We start from the raw sequence: 23,086 nt of genomic DNA, 5'->3' as shown, positions 1-23,086 counted from the left end.
TTTAAGATCTGTGGGCCGGACATAGATCTCCCTGAGAATCTGACCTCAGAACTTATTTTAAATGAATGGGAACGTTACCAGTGTGAAACATGTAGATCTAGAGAGCAGTCTGTCAGTCATTACATGTTGCACACTGGTAACACCAACTTTTATTTAAAATAATCTCTGGAGGCAGATTCTCAGAGGGATCTATGTCCTGCCCATAGATCTTAACAGCTCATTTACATATTAAGAAACCTACATGCCCATATAGATGGCTAAGGAGGGTTTATCCTACTGACAGATTACCATTAAAATACAAAATGAACTGAGACGATGGGTGGGACTGGAGTAGGTGCACACAGAGCTAAGGCTACCCATCGACACTCCTGATTACACCTCTTCATGAATCAGGAGTGTCTGACTGCAGCACACCTCCTCATCAATATAGGTGTGAACAACACCAGAAGTGGTGCTGTCAGGACTCAGGACCACTCTGATATCTACAGATCAAGGCATTTTTGGATATGCAAATTTAATAATTGGTTTTATATTTACTTACTAGCTGAAGAGCCCGGCGCTGCCCAGGCATAGTAACTAACTGTGGTTAGTTATAGCAAATTAAAATTATGCTCTATCCCATAGTCGAGTGCCCATATACCCATCATACATATCCTCCATCCCATAGTCGAGTGCCCATATACCCATCACACATCCTCCATCTCTTAGTCCCATGCCCGTATACCCATCATACATATTTGCCATCCCATAGTCCCGTGCCCATATACCCATCACACATCCTTCATCTCATAGTCCCATGCCCATATACCCATCACACATATCCTCCATCCCATAGTCCCGTGCCCATATACCCATCATACATATCCGCCATCCCATAGTCCCGTGCCCATATACCCGTCATACATATCCTCCATCCCATAGTCCAGTGCCCATATACCCATCACACATCCTCCATCCCATAGTCCCGTGCCAATATACCCGTCATACATATCCTCCATCCCATAGTCCAGTGCCCATATACCCATCACACATCCTCCATCCCATAGTCAACCATTATGACATCATAATGAGCGTCGGGGCTTGCAACCTATGATGACATCAGCGTCGCCATGGCAACCATTATGACATCATAATGAGAGGCGGGGCTTGATACGCACACACTTTTTCCCCATTATGTAGATAGGGGCAAAATTGTTTGGTGAATTGGAATGCGCGGGGTTAAAATTTCACCTCACAACATAGCTTAGGACACTCTCGGGGTCCAGACGTGTGGCTGTGCCAAATTTTGTGGCTGTAGCTGCGACGGTGCAGATGCCAATCCTGGACATACACACACACACATACATACATACATACATACACACACTTGAGCTTTATATATTAGATGTACTAGCTGCATAAAGATATATTTTTGAAATTGAGAACCGCCTTTAATAAACAGTTCAATAAATTACACAATTTTTCATGATCTACTATTTCTAAATGAAGACTTTTATTTGGGACTTTACGCTTATTGATTGTAAGGGATCAACTCTGGTAGGCGCTGGTCCTCACAAAAGGCTCCAGCTCATATATTTTTATTATTTATGCTTTGCTTTTATAGCATTATTGTATTCCACAGCACATTACAGTCACCAATGGGGCTCACAATCTATAGTCCCCTATCACAATGTCTTTGGAATCATAGAATCATGGAATCATAGAATCGTAGAGTTGGAAGGGACCTCCTGGGCCATCTGGTCCAACCCCCTGCTCAAAGCAGGATTCGCTAAATCATCCCAGTCAGATGTCTGTCCAGCCTCTGTTTGAAGACTTCCATTGAAGGAGAACTCACCACTTCTCGTGGCAGCCTGTTCCACTCATTGATCACTCTAACTGTCAAAAAGTTTTTTCTAATATCTAATCTGTGTCTCCTCCCATTCAGTTTCATCCCTTCTAGTCTTTCCTTGTGCAAATGAGAATAAAGTTGATCCTTCTACAATGTGACAGCCCTTTAGATATTTGTAGACAGCTATTAAGTCTCCTCTCAGTCTTCTCTTTTGCAAACTAAACATTCCCAAATCCTGCAACCTTTCCTCATAAGACAGGGTTTGCAGACCGGTCACCATTCTGGTCGCTCTTTTGTGAACTTGCTCCAGTTTGTTGATGTCTTTTTTAAAATGTGGTGCCCAAAACTGGACACAATATTCCAGATGAGGTCTGACCAAAGAGGAGTAGAGGGAAATAATGACTTCACGTGATCTAGACTGTATGCTTCTGTTAATACATCCTAGAATTGCATTTGCCTTTTTTGCTGCTGCATCACACTGTTGACTCATATTCAGTCTGTGATCTATTAGTATACCCAAGTCTTTTTCACATGTGCTGTCACTTAGACCTATTCCTCCCATTCTGTATATGCTTTTTTCATTTTTATTGCCCAGATGTAGTACTTTGCATTTCTCCCTGTTAAAAACCATTCTGTTAGTTGCTGCCCACTTCTCCAGTTTATTTATATCTTTTTGAATCCTCTCTCTCTCTTCTCTAGTATTAGCTATCCCTCCTAGCTTTGTGTCATCAGCAAATTTAATCAGTTTACCCTCAATTCCTTCATCTAAATCGTTGATAAAGATGTTGAACAATACAGGGCCCAGGACCGTGCCCTGTGGTACCCCACTTGAGACATTCTTCCAACTGGATGTGCAGCCATTTACGACCACTCTTTGGGTCCGATCACTAAGCCAGTTATGAATCCACCTAACAGTTGCCTTGTCCATTCCATACTTAGTCATTTTTTCAATAAGGATTGTATGAGAGACTTTGTCAAATGCTTTGCTGAAGAAAAGATATACTATATCTACAGCATTTCCTTGATCCACCCAATCAGTGATTCCGTCATAGAAGGAAATTAAGTTAGTCTGACATGACTTATTAGTTACAAACCCATGCTGACTCTGTTTAATCACTTCATTCTTATCCAGGTACTGACATACATGTTGTTTAATAATTTGTTCAAAGATCTTTCCTGGTATAGAAGTCAGACTCACCGGCCTATAGTTGCCTGGGTCCACCTTCTTCCCCTTTTTGAAGATAGGAACAACATTTGCTCTTCTCCAGTCTTCTGGCACTTCTCCTGTTCTCCAAGAATTTTCAAAGATTATGGAGAGGGGTCCAAAAATTTCTTCTGCTAACTCCTTCAGTACTCTGGGGTGTAATTCATCTGGACCTGGAGACTTGAATTCATTTAGGTTAGCTAAGTGTTTCCTCACTATCTTTCTGTTTATAGATATCCTGGATTCTTCTATTCCCTTAATAGGGCAGTGAAGAACAGTTGATGTTACATTTCCTTTCTGAGAGAAAACAGATGCAAAATAGGAATTTAAAAGTTCAGCCTTCTCAGCATCCTGTCTTACCATTTCATCATTTTCATCCTGTAAAAATCCTATAGCATCTTTGACTTTTCTTTTACCTTTGACATATCCCCAAAATCCTTTATTATTGCTTTTGACATCTCTTGCAAGCCTCAATTCATTTTCAGCTTTAGATAATCTGATTTGCGCCCTGCAGGTTCTGCAGACAGCATTATATTCTTCTTTAGATATGCCTCCCTCTTTCCATTTTATAAACATTTTTTTCTTCCTTTTTAGCATGTGCTTAAGTTCTGTGTTCATCCATCCTGGTTTCCTTAAATGCTTCCTATTCTTCCCTCTTTTCGGAATTGTTAACAACTGTGCTTTGAGAATTTCATTTTTCAAGATTTCCCATCCTTCCTGGACATTTTTGTCTTTAAGGATATCCAGCCATTGGATCCCTCCAATTCTCTTTCTGAATCCTTCAAAATCTGCCTTTCTGAAATCTAACCTTGACATCTGAGTCTTCACAGGTCTTCCGCCTCTAGTTATCCAAAATTCTAAAATAGCATGGTCGCTACCTCCTAGGGTCCCAGCCACTTTTACCTCCTCAACCATTTCCTCCCTGTTTATAAGGATTAGATCCAAGGTAGCAGTTCCCCTTGTTTTCTCCCCTACCTTTTGAAAGATAAAGTTGTCAGCAAGAGAGGATAAGAATTTACTTGACCTGTTAGTTTTGCCTGAGAGAGATTCCCAACAAATGTCTGGATAGTTGAAATCTCCCATGACAACTATGTCATATTTTTTGGAGAACTTGGCCATTTGATGCATAAAGAGTTCATCCATATCTTCATCTTGCACAGGCGGCCTGTAGTAAATGCCTACAATGGTGTCCTTTCCATTGTTCTGTCCTTGTATTCTTACCCAAACAGTTTCCACAGAACTCCCAGTCTCTGAAGCTTCAATCTCTGTGCAGATATACGCGTTTCTAACATACAATGCGACACCTCCTCCTCGTTTATCAAGTCTGTTTCTTGCAAATAAGTTGTATCCTTCTAGTCTTGTATTCCAATCATGTGTATCGTCCCACCAAGTTTCAGTGATTCCAATGACATCATATTTCTTTTCCTGTGTTAGTAGTTCCAATTCTCCTTGTTTGTTTCCCATGCTTTGTGCATTAGTATAGAAACATTTTAGTTTGTGATAGGTTTCTCTTTCTCCAATATTTTTATTAATTAGATTCTTTTGTCTTTGTTCTTCCTTTCCACTTCTAATACCAGAGTTCTCAATAGCATATGTCAGGTGTATGGCTTTTTCTGGTATTTTGCTTCCCTTCCCATGTTGTTCTAGTTTAAAGCTCTCCTTACAAGTGTAGCAAGGTGACTTCCAAATACATGCTTTCCAGTCTTCGTAAGGTGCACCCCATCTCTAGCAAGTAGTCCATCGCATAAGTAATTCACTCCGTGATCCAGAAATCCAAATCTTTGCTGACGGCACCAACGACGTAACCAGTTGTTTACCTGCAGAATCTTATTCCACCTCCTTTTTCCATGGCCATCCACTGGGAGGATGGAAGAGAAGACCACCTGTGCTCCCAGTTCTTTCACTTTCTTGCCTAAGTCTTCAAAGTCTCTGCAGATGGTTTCCAGGTCATTTCTTGCGGTGTCATTTGTCCCCACATGTAGTAGCAGGAATGGGTATTCATCTGTAGGTCTGAAGAGTCCTGATATCCTGTCAGACACATCTTTAATTCTTGCACCTGGAAGACAGCACATTTCTCTTGAAGTTATATCCGGTCTGCAGATAGCGGCCTCTGTTCCTCTCAACAGGGAATCCCCCATGACCACCACTCTCCGTTTCTTCTTCACAACATTTTTCTTTCTCCATCCAGGAGGACTCTGAAGGCGTACAAGGTTGCTGTTTGCTGGCAAAGTCTTATCCTGATGTATTTCTTCATCGTTTTCCTGCGTGAGAGCCTGGTACTGGTTCCTGAGAAGTATGGGTGCTGACTGCCTCCTGATCCTCCTGCTTCTCTTGGTCACATGTCTCCATTCCTCTGTTTCTTCAGGTGCACTTCGAATTTCTTCTCTTTCTGTAACATGAAGAGATAATTCTGCTCTGTCCAAGAACTCTTCACCTTCCTTAATGATCTTCAACGTAGCTAACCTCTCTTCGAGATTTTGCAACTTTTCCTCCAACAGGGACACAAGCTTGCATTTGTGGCATGTGAAGTTTGGCTTTTCCACTGGTAAGTCTGTGAACATGTAGCATGAAATTCAGCTCTTCCATATTGAGATTTCTTAAAAACGATGAAAGTTGAGCCAATCGGCGCGCGGTTTTCCGATTTCCTCTTTTCAGCTGCAACGGCCAAAACCCAGTGATCGTTGAGCTCGCGGAGACTCTTCACTTATCCCAGAAGGGACTGGGAATATGCAAATGATCTCCTCAAGACTCTTCCCCTTGGAGTGTGGAAGAAAACCAGGGTGAGCCTAGAAACTCCTTGCAGATATTGTCCTTGCTGGGATCTGAACCCAGGACCCCCATGCTGAAAAGCAACAGTGCTAACCACTGAGCCACTGTGCTGCTCATACATAGCACTGGCTCACTTTGAGCAACACCATTAAGTGCAGTCACATTATCAAACGCTCCTTTAACATTTGGGTCCCTGAGTTGGGCAGTACTAAAGTTTCCCTCAGACACCCCCAGCTCAGGGATGTTGGCCTCAGGGGACACTGCTTCATCACCAACCAGCACACAAAAGGGAAATCCATCAGACTCTGGCTGCGTTGATCTTTCTTTAAGGGGGCCCTCGCTGATATCTGAGTAACCAGGCAATTTCAATTTCATCCAAAAGTTCAAAAACAAGGCAAAGTCCTGCCCTACTATAACAGGGAGTAATAGCTCCTTGACTATACCAACCTCATGGACCTTGGTGCCATTGTTTGTATCAATGACCACTCGGGTCACAGGGTAGCTTTTAGCATTCCCATGGATACAATGGATGGCCACCATCTTCCCAGGAATCAGCCAGTGAGGAAGTGTGGCTCTCACTAGGGTTACCAAACTTCCTGTGTCCAACAGACCAGTAATTGGCACTACATTCACTGATACGGGACATGCCTGCAGCCTCTTACCGAGTTGAGAGATAGCACTGCAGGCAGGGTATGCAAAATATGAGCAATAGTGTCCTTTGCTGCAGTCTATTGACTCGGTGGTCGTGTGATAACAGGCAGTTATGCGACCTGTGGCATGACACCATCAGATAAACAGATAATGTTATTAGATGCGGCATTTGGCAACAACTTATATGCTTCCTTGGCCCCAAGTCACCCCCTGGAGGTGGCTCTAGTTCTCTTATTTTGGGTGTCAGCCCCCCTTTGGGAACCCCAGAATGGAGATGTTAAGACCCCTCGGTTCCCCAAGGAACTCTCGACTGCCTGGTACCTTTCCACCAGGCCCACCAGGTAATTGGCATTCCTGGGATCTCCCTGGGCAACCCAGGACTGCACCATCCTTGAAATGGAGTGTATGAACTTGTCCATGTCAACCTGCGCCACCATTTGCACTGGGGAGTAGGGTTCCGGTTGCAACCACTTTTGAAACAAAGTGCAATAGGTCCAAAATTGGGGCCAGGGAGGTTTGTCACCATGAAAGGCCCAGTGATGCACTCATTGCGCCTTGACAGCCAAAGTTACTTCTAAATATGTCAGTATCTCTATTTTCAACTCGGCATACTTTTTTGCATCTTGCAAGGCCAGGTCATAATAGGCCTTCTGCAGTCCCTCCATTAGATATGGCGCCCGAACCGCCACCAACTGCTCCTGATGCAGCTTCTCTCACTCTGCAACCCTTTTAAACACCGTAAAAAATGCCTCAACATTATCAACCGAGGTCATCTTTTGTAAGGCTCTCTTTACTGTCTTCCTCAAGTGTGAATCATCACGAGGACTTGGGGGTGGCGTGGTGTCCCTAGCGTGGACAGCCTCTGCCAGAAGTTCCATCTGCTGTTGCATCTTTTGTATCAGGAGTTTGTTGGTCTCCTACAGTTACTGCTGCTGATCCGGTGGAGGTTAGCCTGAACCAACTGTTTGATAAGCTCCTCCATGGCTTCAGACCGCGCTTGCACTGCTACAGCTGTCTTAACCCCCGAACATACAGATTCTAGATGGCAATCAACTGTGTCCTCTGGGATTTCTGCAGGCATTCGCAGCACCAATTGTAAGGGTAGACACTGGTGTGCAAACAAAGATCCAGTTCATTGTTTCAAAAAAATAGTGCAGTTTATTAGATGTCTGTGAACCGTATAGCTATAACAAAACAAAAAAGAAGTAAAAAAGGTAAAACGGAACCAAAACGGAAAATCAACAGTCCATACAGAGCAGGGGCTCTCCCCTTTAAACGTCAGACCTTCACTCAGCCTCCAGCAGAAACTGAGCCACACAAGCAAGGCTTTTCACCTTGCACACACTGTGTCCTAATGATACAGTTGGACTTCACTATATATGCCATACTATGCCCCAGGGTGGGAATATGTGAGTAGCCAGTCCCATCCATCTGTCTGACTGTTCGTAAACCTGGCCCTTGACACGCCTTATTAGCTCTCTCAGCACTATATGTGCTGGAGCCTGATTTTCCAGTCTTACATCACCAAGACTATCAGCCTGGATGATGATACAGGGGTTTGGGAGGGATCATACAAAGCTCAGCAAGATCTGCGGCAGAGAAAATAGGGATGTTATAAAAACTGCTGTAAGCCGCCCAGGGCAGCAAGCATTGCGGGAATCAGGGTCTACATCAGGCCACTACATCATGTTGCTCTCAGATGGGGTTGCAAAAACCTGGTGACAGATTCCCGTTAAGTTACACTTCTGCCATTTCTTTCTGTTTTTCAAGAAGTCCTTTTTTCTATTTAATACATTTGCAGTTTTAGAATTCCAAACGATTTCTGGAATTCATTAATCTGATTTTAGAATAATCGTGATTTAGAAAGGTATATATGGAAATTCCACTTTCCGCTTTTACCAAATGTTTTCCAAGTGAGCTAAGGAAAGTCTTATCTTAACTTTCCAAGGATAGTCTTTTTCTTAATAGGTCTCCTAAACACATAGTGGAACTAACTCGTTCCGAGTCCCGAAGTCAAGGGCTTTATTTAGACAAGTTAGGCTTAATCATTTATAACACATTGTGTTGCAATTTATCCTTATTCTCAAGAACACTGCTAGCCGTCAGTGGCTGGAAACATTCCTATCAATGTCTAATGGCTGCAAAAGTGCAGGTCTGGAAGGAGGTGGATACAACGGCGGTCTTCAGAATGAAGAATCTGATGTGCGCTGAGATGGCGCAGATTTACTAATCGTGTCTAACAGACAATACAAACTTTTTTTGACTAATTTTTTAACCAAATTTTTGCCCATAGTGGGGCATCTTAAGTCTTGCCCATACATTTAAGGCCACATCTCTTTCCAGTTAAGCTACACTCCAGTTTCTGGGTCTAAAACTAAATGCACCAATTTGAGCCAAAAGGTTCCAAAATTTGACGCATCTTTCCATCAATATTAACTTTTAAGCTCCCTTTGAAGACATTAATTCAAAACCATAGGCCCCCCCAATTAGTAGATGGAGGTCAAAAAATGTTTTCTCTTGGCCTCTACCTTGTCTACATAAGTTGGGCACATTGCCTGTGTTCTATATGGAAATCCAAAAAAAAGGAGCTGGAGTATAAGTTTGTATGCATACAACATATAGGGGCATGTTCACACTGGCGATTAAACAGACTAAACCTAAGATAGAAACAAAATTAGCATATACCCTGCTGTAAGTAAAAAGTAATAGTACAAATAAATTACATAGTATACTTAGTAAACGCTATTTTCGATTTTTTAAAAAAAGCACCGCGTCAAGGTGTACCCAAATTGGACCATTCCGATTTGGGTACACCTTGTCGCGGTGGGATGACTTTTATGCTTTTTTTTATCAAAAACAGTGTTTACTAAGTACTCAATGTTATTTATTTGTACTATTACTTTTTACTTACTTACAGCAGGGTATATGCTAATTTTGTTTTTATCTTAGATTTTGCATGTATATAGAGTAGCGCTGCTTCATGCGGAGGCATCCGGTAAGAAAACATATACCGTGTAGTACACGTTGTTTTATAGTAGAAGCTTACAGTACGTTCAAGGTGTTAATAAGGAAATTCTTCAGCCGAAAACCTCAAAGTGCACTGCAGATATGATGACAAAGAAGCCTTAGCTCACAGAGAATAGAGAATAGCTGAGACTTCATACAATTTTGTTTCTACCTCTCAGATTTCAGAAGTTTTAGATCTGTAGGGATTTCATCCCTATGGGTATAAACAAGAATGCTTCCATTAACTTAAAAATATTATCATAATGAACCCCAAACCTGGAGACCATATTCCCTGGACACGATCATGTCTATGCATAGATGAATCATAATTCCCTCTCATTACCATGTTATAAGGACATAATACATAAAACATACAGTTTCATGAAACATACAGTGTCGGTTTTAGATTTCTGACATCTACTCGTTTGCAGAAACCATAATTTAGAGCATATGAAATTTTTTTTTTTCTAAAAAAAAGGAATTGAATATGATTTTTCTTTCTAAAGTTCAATCCAGCACAACAGCAAATGTTTGCCGGTTTTGCACTGTTTGATATTCAGTATATTACTATTCTGATGTGAACAGCAGCTTAAAAGTACATTCGCTCAGTGAATAAAGAATATAAAATTACATTATTTTTGGAATGTTTAGGCTACTTTCACATTAGCGTTTTTTAGCGCAGCGCTTCTTGCGCAATAGAAATGCATGCAAAAAACGCATCATGCATTTTGCATGCGTTTGCGTTTTTTAGGCACATGCATTTTAACCAGTTTCTAGCCATGCTAACTCTTAAATCGCAGGCGTGCGCATATCCATGCGCACGCCTGGGTTCCCATAGACTGCAATACGTTATTTTGTCACATTCCGTGCGCAAGCGTTTTTTTGACGCACGAAAACGCTACACCATGCGCACGCCATGTTAAACATAGGTGTGCGTGACGCATGTGCATGGACGCACACGATGCGCTGCGCAAAAAAACGCTAATGTGAAACCAGCCTTAAACTATATAGAAAAAAACTAGTTAAAGGTGTTTTCCAAAAACTGATATACTTTAAGGAATAAATTGCTTAAAGGAAACCTGTCGTGTGTAAAAATGCTATTATCCTGCAAATATAGGGTTCATCGGCAGGCTAAAAGTGTTCTGAATCTGCCTGATGCCGGCAAATAGAGCTCAGCTGCTGGGAGGAAATGAACTTTTTTCTTACTGGCAGTGTCTGGGTTTCAGTCACGGGGCGGAGCCAGAACAGTTTCAGTTACAGGTCTGTATATAGAGACGGGTGACTGTAACCGCACCCCTGGCTCTGAGTGACAGCTCTCTCAGCATTAGGGCCGGCTGTTAATCAACGTCAGGGGGCGCTTACAGCATCTGCTCTGTACACACAGAGCAATGACTGAAATTATGCTGGCGCCACCCCCATGACTGAAACCCAAACTCTGACAGGAAGAAAAAAGTTAATTTTCTCCCCGCAGCTGGGGTCTAAGTGCTGGCACCGGGCAGGATCAGGACTCTATTAATCTGTAGATTAGCCCTATATCTGCAGATTAACAGCGTTTTTTCACTTGACAGGTTCCCTTTAACGTAGAGGGTCCAGCCAATGGAATCCTTTGGATCCTGAATACAAAACTCTAGGATCCTGAAAGTCGGATTCTTTAGAGCCCTATCTTCAATGAGTTGGAGGAAAATATACTCGGCCTCTGCCCATTCATTGTCTATAGGACTGAATAAGAAAGCCAAGTATCTTCAGCAGTCATATAGACAATGAATGGAGCAAAAACTGAGCATGTGTGTCTCCACTACATTCAAGATGGCAACTCTACAATGTCTCATTCTCAAGCTTCCAAAGTCCAAATTGTTAGGATCCCAGCAGTCGGACTACCAATGATCAGCAAGTTACCTTGCAAGATAATTTAATATCTCATGTGTATTAAACTATAAAAGTGGGAAAGTGAATTTCCACCTAAAAATAAATCACGATAAAATTTCATTTTTATTTTTTCAAATTAATTTTCATTATTTCAAATCAGTTAAAAATATATACATATGGCCCCCGGCATTCCCAGACTCCAAAATGGCAAAAGCATCATACATCATAATATAAAGCAGCAGAAACTAAAACTAAATTTATACATAGTGTAGTGTGGGGAGGTATGTGTCACAGAGAAGGCTTGTCTCTGTGATGCAACCCGGAGTATTTTCTCTAGTGCATGAAAGCACTGAGGTTCGTTTGTTGTACCTGGGACCGGGTTGCGGGTAGCTATGAGAGGTGGGTGGGTCTGGCTACCAACATACCTCACCTCTGGGTGTGGTTAATGCCTATATAATGGAGGCTGTTGTTTGGCACATGCTCTGTGTGTTGAGAGGGAGAAGGCCTCCTGTGTGTTTGGCTCCTGACTGAGCCTGAGTACTGAATATTACCCCAACCTGTGTGCCCACAGGCCTGGTGGAACAGAGCCCTGCTATAGACATTTACACTTTGTTTTGCCTGATCTAAAGGCTGTTTACTTTCTGTTTTTGCTTCTGGAGTTTATTAAGGAATAAACCCCCATGAACTTTTAAAGGAACATGCCTCCTGTTTCCTCCCATTGCACCCGAGTGAGTACAACCCCTACAACAGTTTTCTGATAATACTTTAGTATAATCTATATTCCTCATTGTTTCAGGCTTTGGAGTCCAGTGGGCAATTTATGGATTTTAAACTCTGTATTCATCCAAGGTTGTTAGGGAAAAAATGACTATTACGTGCATATGACCGATTACGTTGGACGATTTCTATTCGAGGTTTTCATGGATAGCACTCATAACCATGATATTCTAGGAGGCTGAGCACATGCTTGACTTTTTCCTTGGACAAACTGATCCAAGGATAAAAAACAGAGACATGTCCAATTTTGATCCAAGTGTCGGATCAAAATTGGCTATGCAAGTCTATGATTACGTGAAAAACATTGGACCGCATTCTGATGACTTCCGAGTACGGTCCGATTCTCACAGACTGACAGAATGGAGAAGGTGGAAAAACTTTTCTATTTTTTTCTCTCCCTTCCACTCAAAAATGAGAGAAAATGATTGTGTGCACCTATCCTTAGACTAGAAAACATGCTTAAAACTACTGTATTTTATGGATTATAAGACGCACTTTTTTCCCCAAATTTGGGGGGGAAATCGGGGTGCGTCTTATAATGCGTATATACCTTACCGGTACCATTGCTGCAGGCTGGGATGAGGGGGTGCTCTGTGGTGCTGCTTGGGTGCACGGAGGTGCTGCTGGGGTGTCCAGTGCTGTGGGGGGCTCTGCCAAGAATTTGTGAAAGGCCAGAGCCCCCTGCAGTTCTGTGATTTCCTGTGTGGAGGACTCCAGGAAAATTGTAGCGCTGAAATCTTATCTCCCGAGATCTTGATGCTTTTGGCCATTTTCCTGGAGTCCACCGCACAGGAAACCATGGAGTTGTGGGGGGCTCTGACCTTTCACAAAATGTCGGCAGAGCCCTCTGCAGCACCGGAGACCCCCGCAGCAGCACTGGAGACCCCCGCAGCACTGCCGGACAAAATCACAGCACCGCTGGGCATTCGCAGCGCCGGACACAACTGCAGCACCGGAAACCGGCAGCACCGGACACCTGCAGTGGTGCACTGCACATTGGACACCCCCTCATCCTAGCCTGAAGCTTCACCCCACTCCTGCCTCCTCCAGCAGCGACCCTAGGACCCCGCTTCACCGCAGCCACCACCCCCGGTAAGCAATAAGATGCATGGATTATAAGAAGCACCACCATTTTATTAACCCCTTAACCCCCAAGGGTGGTTTGCACGTTCATGACCAGGCCAATTTTTACAATTCTGACCACTGTCCCTTCATGAGGTAATAACTCTGAAACGCTTCCATGGATCCTGGTGATTCTGACATTGTTTTCTCGTGACATATTGTACTTCATGTTAGTGGTAAAATTTCATTCAAATAACTTGAGTTTATTTGTGAAAAAATGGAAATTTGGCAAAAAAATTTAAAATTTCGCAATTTTCCAACTTTGAATTTTTATGCCCTTAAATCACAGAGATACGGCACACAAAAAAACTTAATAAGTAACATTTCCCACATGTTTACTTTACATTAGCACAATTTTAGAACCAAAATTTTTTTTTGTTAGGAAGTTATAAGGGTTAAAAGTTGACCAGCGATTTCTCATTTTTGCAACACCATTTTATTTTTACGGATCACATCACATTTGAAGCCACTTTGAGGGGTCTATATGATAGAAAATACCCAAAAGTGACACCATTCTAAAAACTGCACCCCTTAAGGTGCTCAAAACCACATTCAAGAAGTTTATTAACCCTTCAGGTGCGTCACAGGAATTTTTTGAATATTTAAAAAAATGAACATTTAACTTTTTTCACAAAAAAATAATTCAGATTCAATTTTTTTTACTTTACCAAGGGTAACAGGAGAAATTGTACTGCAAAAATTATTGTGCAGTTTGTCCTGAGTACGCTGATACCTGATATGTGGGGGGGAACCACTGTTTCGGCGCATGGCAGAGTTCAGAAGGGAAGGAGCGCTGTTTGACTTTTTCAATGCAAAATTGGCTGGAATTCAGATCGGACGCCTGTCACATTTGGAGGGCCCATGATGTACCTAAACAGTGGAAACCCCCCACAAGTGACCCCATTTTGGAAACTAGACCCCCCAAGGAACTTGTCTAGATATGTGGTGAGAACTTTGAACCCACAAGGACTTCACAGAAGTTTATAACGTACAGCGGTACAATTAAAAAATCATATTTTTTCCACAAAAATGATCTTTTCACCCCCAATTTTTATTTTTCCAAGGGTAACAGGACCCTAAAAGTTATTGTGCAATTTGCCCTGAGTACGCTGATACCCCATATGTGGGTGTAAACGACTATTTGGGCGCATGGCAGAGCTCGGAAGGGAAGCAGCGCCATTTGATGTTTTTGGCTGGAATTGAGATCGGACACTATGTCGCGTTTGGAAAGCCCCTGATGTACCAAAATAGTGAAAACCCCCAACAAATGACACCATTTTGGAAACTAGACCCCCCAAGGAACTTATCTAGATGTGTGGTGAGCACTTTGAACCCCCCCGTGCTTCACAGAAGTTTATAACACCCAGGCGTGAAAATAAAAAATCGTATTTTTTCCACAAACATTTTCTTTTAGTCACCAATTTTTTTATTTTCCCAAGGGTACCAGGAGAAAATGGACCCAAAAAGTTGTTGTCCAATTTGTCCTGAGTACGCTGATACCCCATATGTGGGAGAAAACTACTGTATGGGCACACGTCAGGGCTCGGAAGGGAAGTAGTGACGTTTTGGAATGCAGACTTTGATGGAATGGTCTGCGGGTGTCATGTTGCTTTTGGAGAGCCCCCGATGTATCTAAACAGTGGAAACCCCCCACAAGTGACCCCATTTTTGAAACTACACCCCCTAAGGAACTTATCTAGATGTGTGGTGAGCATTTTGAACCCCGCACTGCTTCACAGAAGTTTATAACGACCGGGCGTGAAAATAAAAAAATCGTATTTTTTCAACAAACATGATCTTTTAGTCCCCAATTTTTTTATTTTCCCAAGGGTAACAGGAGAAATTGGACCCCAAAAGTTGTTGTCAAATTTGTTCTGAGTACGCTGATACCTCATATGTGGGATAAAACTACTGTATGGGCACATGCCGGGGCTCGGAAGGGAAGTAGTGACGTTTTGGAATGCAGACTTTGATGGAATGGTCTGCGGGTGTCATGTTGCTTTTGGAGAGCCCCTGATGTGTCTAAACAGTGGAAACCCCCCACAAGTGACCCCATTTTGGAAACTAGACCCCCTAAGGAACTTATCTAGATGTGTGGTGAGCACTTTGAACCCCGCAGTGCTTCACAGAAGTTTATAACGACCGGGCGTGAAAATAAAAAAATCATATTTTTTCAACAAACATGATCTTTTAGTCCCCAATTTTTTTATTTTCCCAAGGGTATCAGGAGAAATTGGACCCCAAAAGTTGTTGTCCAATTTGTCCTGAGTACGCTGATACTTCATATGTGGGAGAAAACTACTGTATGGGCACATGCCGGGGCTCGGAAGGGAAGTAGTGACGTTTTGGAATGCAGACTTTGATGGAATGGTCTGCGGGTGTCATGTGCGTTTGGAGAGCCCCTGATGTACCTAAACTATTGAAACTCCCCACAAGTGACCCCATTTTGGAAACTAGACCCCCCACGGAACTTATCTAGATGTGTGGTGAGCACTTTGAACCCCCAAGTGCTTCATAGAAGTTTATAACGCCCGGGCGTGAAAATAAAAAAATCATTTTTTTCCACAAAAATGATATTTTTGCCCCCAATTTTTTATTTTCCTAAGGGTAACAGGAGAAATTGGACCCCAAAAGTTGTTTTGCAATTTGTCCTGAGTAGGCTGATACCCCATATGTGGGGGTAAAACACTGTTTGGGCGCATGGCAGAGCTTGGAAGGGAAGGAGCGCCGTTTGACTTTTTCAACGCAGAATTGGCTGGAATTGAGATCAGATGCCATGCTGCGTTTGGAGAGCACCTGTTGCGCCCAAACAGTGGAAACCCCCCAATTATATCTCCAACCCTAACCCCAACACACCCCTAACCCTAATCTCAGCCCTAACCCTAGCCCTAACCCTAGCCCTAACCCTAGCCCTAATGGGGAAATGGAAATAAATACATTTTCTTTTAATTTTATTATTTTTCCCTAACTAAGGGGGTGATAACGGGGGGGTTTGATTTACTATTTATGGCGGTTTTTATTTTTGGCAGCTTTCATACGATAAAAAAAGCTTTTTATTTTAAAAATAGATTTTGCATCACCACATATTGAGAGCTATAATTTTTCCATATTTTGACCCACCGAGTCATGTGAGGTCTTATTTTTTGTGGCACGAGTTGACATTTTTATTGGTATCATTTTCGGGCACATGACATCTTTTGATAGCTTTTTATTCCGATTTTTGGGACACAGAATGAACAAAAACCAGCGTTTCATGAATTTCTTTTGGGGGGGTGCGCTTACACCGTTCTGCCTGTGGTAAAATTGATAAAGCGGTTTTATTCTTCAGGTCAGTACGGTTACAGCGATACCTCATTTAGGTAGTTTTTTATGTTTTGGCGCTTTTATTCAATGAAAACAATTTTATATAAAAAATAATTATTTTTGCATCGCTTTATTCTGCGAGCTATAAATTTTTTATTTTTTTGCTGATGATGCTGTATGGGGGCTCGTTTTTTGCGGGACAAGATGACGTTTTCAGCGGTACCATTGATATTTATATATGTCTTTTTGATCACGCGTTATTGCACTTTTTGTTTGGCAGTATGATAATAAATGATTATTTTTTGCTTAGTTTTTTATTTTTATTTTTTAAGGGGTTCGCTAAAGGGGTTAACTAGTGAGACAGTTTTATAGGGCGGGTCGTTATGGACGCAGCGATACCAAATATGTGTACTTTTATTGTTTGTTTTTTTTAATTTCCAAAAAATGAATTTATTAGGGAATATTTTTTTTTTTAATTTATTTAGCGATTTTATAAAAATTATTTTTACACCTTTTTTTTAACTTTATTACATTGTCCCAGGGGGGACACAGCTGTCATGTGACAGATCGCTGATCTGTCACATCACAGATCACTGTGACAGATCAGCGATCTGTCACAGGCACTGCACAGGCTTTCCTCATGCCTGCGCTTTGCAGGCACTGAGGAAGCCAGCTCCCTGCAGGCCCCCGAAGGTTCCCGTCACCATCTTGGATTCGGGGACATGCAGGGATGGAGCCCCCTGCAGCAGCGCTGCACATAGCGCTGCTGTGGGGGGCTCAGGGAAGCACGGAGGGAGCCCCCTCCCTGCCGATGCTTCCCTTTAACCCCCGGTACACCGCGATCGTGTTTGATCGCAGTGTGCAAGGGGTTAATGTGCCGGGGGCGGTCCGTGACCGCCCCTGACACATTGTGCTGGGTGTCAGCTGTGATAATCAGCTGCCACCCGGCCGCGATCAGCAGCACTCACCATGTGGGCGCCGCTGATCGCTGTGACGTACTATCCCGTCCCTGGGAATTAAGTCCCAGGGCACATGGACGGGATAGTACGTCACATGACAGAAAGGGGTTAAAATTTAAAAAAAATCCTATTTTTCTCCTCAAAATTTGGGGTGCGTCTTATAATCTGAAAAATACGATACTCATTTATGGAAGCAAAAAATAAAGCCAAAAACACAAGAAATTGGGGAAAACAACAAATGAAGCTAACTCAAGAATTTTTGGAAAGCAAAAAATTAAACCAAAAATACAGAATTTTTGCAGAAGCAACTATTTGCTCAGCTTCATTGCACATGGTGAGAAACTGACACCTAGGCCCCTTTTCTATAGACTTTGAAGGTGTCTCCTTAAAGTTAGTGTTCAGCTTTCTTAAGATGAAAAGATCACAATTTTCTTTAGTCTGGAGAAGGCATCTTTGTATAATAGCATGACAGAGCCACCTTCCCCCCATTCCTATATGTCTTCTTGTTCAAAATGATAATAAGCTGTATACTGAACCAGATAGAAGCATGATGTTTTCAGATCAGTCTCTGTTGAATTTCCCAAATTTGGAAATTCACTTTCACGTGATTTTCTTTACTCTTTTCAAGCCTGGCATTATTTAGAGTCTATAGAATAGCAACTAACCCCAGGTCACTAGTGACCTAATCGGTTAACCTTGTCTTGTCTTCTTGAAATGCTTATACATTGGATAAAAGACAAATTACAAATCTGGAATACTTAACAAAAATAATCAGGCAACAATGAAAATCATTCTAAAACATTTCTTAAAAAGTCACATGCGAACAACTTCATTTATTTTTCAAAAAGCAACCGATTTCTAATGTTTTATGGTTTTTTTAACAAGTAAATTCATTTACTTTGAATTTTATTATGTTGATTACAAAAATAATTAATCATTAAACTGTTTATTTGCTTAATATTATTAAGTTACCTTGTAGTCAAATGACGATTTCTAATTCACTAGTGATCATAGGGAAGTTGTATTTTACTATGTCATACTTACTATGACTGGTTTCAGGGTTTGTTTTATATTTTCTTTCAGGTAAAACTAAAAGATTTGGAATTTGCATTTGGAAAATATAACTGAATAATATATAACTGATAGTATCTTTTCTAAAGCAATTGTCTTCCTGATTTATTTTTTACAAAATTTACTATATTTTACATGCACAAAAAATTCTAAGAAATACATTACATGAAATAAAACCTTGTTATATTTTTTAAAAAAATTAAGACAAATTGCAATATATATTTTTTTAATAAAGTCATGGAGACAATAAGGCCCCATAGCATCTTTGAACATGTTGAACTAATAGACTTTGATAATAAACTTATAATAAACTTTTGTAAAACCATGAGCGTTGACATGGGATAAAGGGTTGAGTGACAATGAAACCTTGGAACAGTTTTCTATAGAGATGGATGAATTGAGACATTCAGAGACTTATTAACATAGAAGAAAATGCGTGAAGAATTGCCAAGAAAAACAAGCTAAATATGTCATTTTGTTGTACTTAAATTCAGAAGGTTTAAAAATATATAAGAAGAAAAAACATCAACGTCGATGAATATTAATAGTGGGAATTCACATACAAAGTTCAGCATTTACACAATATACATACACAGGAGTACATACAAACTATATATTTGTACCTATATATAATAAATGTGTGTATCAGCCATAACATTAAACCACCTGCCAAATATTGTACAGGTCCCTCTTGTGCCATCTAAACAGCTCTGACCGATAGAGGCAAAGACTCCACAAGAATTTTTCTAAAGTATCTGGCACCAAGTCATTAGCAACAAGTAATTTCCATGGGATAGAAATGTTTCTTTACAAATATTCCGACCAATGCTCAATCAGTTGGAGATCTGAGAAATGTTCCTCAAAACATTTCTCTACCGGAAGAAGCCAGGGCCATGCAGGAATTCTGATGACATGAAGCCGTGTACTTGGTCTGTAGCATGCAGTGAAAGGCAAAATAGAAAAGGCACTCCAAGAAGATACCCCCAATAAAAGACACAGCGAGGAGCAAGGAATTGTACATGCTCACCTGAGTGGCTTGTGACCTGGCACAACTCCAAATTCGTAAGAACGGAGGGCTGGTGCTCCGACTGTTGACCCATACGCTGGTGGGAAGAAATGTATTCAAACCAGACAGGAAAAGGAGCGGTGATTTCAGGGCACTGTCATAGAGTGAAGACAAGGTTGTATGTTCTCTTAGCTTTTATTCAAACATTCAACGCGTTTCGAAGTCGCAAACACCCTTGTCTTCACTCTGTGACAGTACTCGGGAATCACTACTCTTTTTCCTGTTTGGTTTGAATATATTGGTCTGTACTATCGTTAGGCAAGGTAGCACATGTCTTGAGTAAATCCACATGAAAAGGAGCCAAGGTCACCAAGCAGAAGATTGGTGCTAGAGCATGACGCTGCCTTCACCAGCTTTTGGACAAAAAAATAGAACAGAGTTCTATACCAATACTACCTTTTTCAGGATCTGTAGGGGTCCCAGATATTGGACCTCCACAAGTAACAAAGTGAAGGCACAGGTAAGTGCTGTGCCATGATGTCATTAGATGGGATAATCCTAAAATTGCTTTTTGACTCATTAATGTTTAGACATTGGTTAGCACTGTGAGTATTCTGCATGTACGGAGCTATTATTGGGTCGATATTATTTGACTACTGTATAGTAGCATTTTCTTAGTTATGGTGTGGCACTGCTACTTCTATGCTGGTGGTAGCAATATATAGCTCTATTTTTGAGAACATTGTATAAAGTGATAGTGAGCAAACGTATGGCACTGTTAAATATACAGTATCATATCAAAATGTAAAAAAAAAATCTAAAAAATAAACAATAATAAATAAAGACATTGACATTTCCAATCTAAAGAATATCTTGAAAAGAAAAAAAACTAAACACACCTATTAAATGCAAACTTCTTGCTGTGGAAATTTTCCTGGCAATACAAAGAATAGACTTTGATAAATATTCTGTAGAGATTCTGCGTTGATATATCCACAGTATGTGGCCCAGTTTTGCAGCTGATGAACTAAGACAGATAAAATGATTGAAGTGTCAACTTTACAGTATCAAGTCATTGGTAACATACCCACTTTCAGCTCTTTTCCAAACACTGTCCTCTCTCCCAGGGCAGAACAGTTCCACCGTCCATGTCTGAACTGAAACTGACACTCATTGACCCCCATCTGCGCTCCTTCTCCGATCACAATGATAGCATCAGGTCTGTTGAGACAGATAGTCCTCTGTCTAGGTGCCAGGCCTGGAATCTTGCTGCAAATCACGCTGGCCCCCAGTGCCACCACAGAAGAGAAGCCTCTATTATGGGAGACAGGAGAAGAAGTAACATTAGTACCGTCAGTTACATGGGCTAAGGAAATCAATCAGAGCTCTGTCCACACAGATGGATACTTAGAAATCTCCTCAATTGTATTGATATAATGTACAGGAATGAATAATGTACTACAGTTTATAAAAGGGATAATATCACTTCATTTATTGAGTTCAATTATTTTTACTTCTTTTATGTAAAATACATAATGAATGCAGGTTGTACCGATCAGTTATACATCATTTATAATCTGCTATGAGCTATATTGAACCTTTGTGTGTCTCAAACTTAAAGTTGCGCCTAGAGGAGTGTATTTCCAGTTATAGGCATTTTTTATTACTGCAAATAATTGATCTTCTTCTCAATAAACTCTCCCCTCTCCAATCCATGCTGAAAGCATTAAGATAATATTTCCATCCAGCTGTGCACCAATGCCTCCATGCTGTTCCAGTCATTGCAGTGGTTGTCTATCTGCTATGGAACACAACATAAACTTACTACTTTCATCGACAAAGTTCTCCAAAGAAGTGCACAAAGAACTATATCTCCTTCATCATCATTACTGTCTACTACTACTCGTGCTTTCCTTCTGCTGATGTTCCATAATCTGAATCTCCAAGTTCCATTTACAAAATGTTTGCAAGTCTATCACATCAATTCAATAATTTAACCTCTCACTTCTCCTCACTAATTTATCCTCTTTCACTTCTCCTTCCCTACATTTCACCTTACAGCCTGGTCCCTTTCATCAGTTTCCCATATATTCGGTAATAGTTTGTAACTTCACATATACAAATACCGGTGACCGGTTCTTGGAACTTTACATGAATACTCCTATTTGTTATATATATGGTTGGGCCATACAGTAGAAGATATAGTGCAGTACTCTTTTTTGCTTTTGTATCACCCCAATTTATGAATAGATTGTAAGCTTTACAAGTCTTGTTTGAATTGTTGAATATTGGGTTATTCTGTCACTTCTGATTTTTTGTGTACATGTACCCTCTAAATTGTAAAGTGCTGTGGAACATGTTGGCGCTATAGAAATAAAAAAAAGTATTTTTATTATTATTTAGATTCATTTGGGGAAAAATTACAGCATGCACTATTCTATCCATTCTATACGGTACAGGAGTGACTCAAAGGGTAAAAAGTACTTGTCATGTATGGTCCAGCCATCATTATAGTAAATAAATAAGGCTGCATGAACCAGTCATGAACCAGTATCTGTACAGGGATACACAGTCAGGCCGAAAGTGTTGACATTATTTCAATTGCTCCAGAAAATTAACTATTTCTCCCAGAAAATTATTGCAATTACACATGTTTTCTCATACACATGCTTATTTCCTTTGTGTGGATTGGAACTACACAAAAATACAGAAAAAAGGCAAGTTCGACATCTTTCAACACATGTTGGTAAACAAATTTGTTTCTGGTAGGTGATGCTTGTTCAAACTTACCTGTGGAAAGTAACAGGGGTGAACAATATGAAAATAACACGTGAAACCAGATAAAAAGGGGAGAAGTTGATTCAATCTTTGAATTTTGTGTCTGTGTGGGCCACACTAAGCACGAAGAAGATAAAAAGGAGAAGACAAGTGTCTGACAACTTAAGAAACAAATTTGCTGAAAAATATCAACAATCTCCAAGTTACAAGTTCATTTCCAGAGATCTTTAGTTCCTTTGTCCATGGTGCGCAACATAATCAAGAAGTTTACAACACATGGAACAGTAGCTAATCTCCCTGGACATGGAAGGCAGGGAAAAATTGATGAAAGGTTGCAACTCAGGATAGTCCGGATAGTGGATAAGCAGTCCCAATAAAGTTCCAAAGAAATTTATGCTGCTCTGAGACTCAGGGTGCATCAGTGTCAGACCGAACTATCGACATTTGAATGAAATGAAACGCTGCAACAGGAAACCCAGGAGACCCCCACTGCTGACAGAGAAACATAAAAAGCTAGACGGCAGTTGGCCAAAATGTATGTGAGTAAGCCAAAATCCTTCTGGGAAAGAGTCTTGTGGACAGATAAGACCATTATAGAGCTTTTTGGTAAAGCACATCATTCTACTGTTTACCAAAAACAAAATGAAGCCTACAAAGAAAAGAACACAGTACCTACAATTATATATAGTGGAGGTTCAAAAATGTTTTGCTGCTTCTGACACATGGTGCCTTGACTGTGCACAAGG

General features: G+C 40.9%; 1 protein-coding gene across 1 annotated transcript in view; it reads right to left on the bottom strand.

The window, feature by feature from the left end:
* Positions 1-23,086, bottom strand: part of LOC141088238 (protein Wnt-7a) — a 98,905-nt gene that overhangs the window by 49,442 nt on the left and 26,377 nt on the right. Inside the window, exon 2 of the mRNA XM_073574233.1 lies at positions 20,650-20,876. Coding sequence (XP_073430334.1) covers positions 20,650-20,876 — 227 coding nt within the window. The remainder of the gene's footprint in view (positions 1-20,649; positions 20,877-23,086) is intronic.

Source organism: Dendrobates tinctorius, unplaced genomic scaffold, assembly GCF_039654945.1.
Source record: "Dendrobates tinctorius isolate UK_male_01 unplaced genomic scaffold, ASM3965494v1 ptg000038l, whole genome shotgun sequence".
In the NCBI taxonomy this organism is placed as follows: Eukaryota; Metazoa; Chordata; class Amphibia; order Anura; family Dendrobatidae; genus Dendrobates; species Dendrobates tinctorius.
This window is presented reverse-complemented; position numbering and strand designations above follow the sequence as displayed.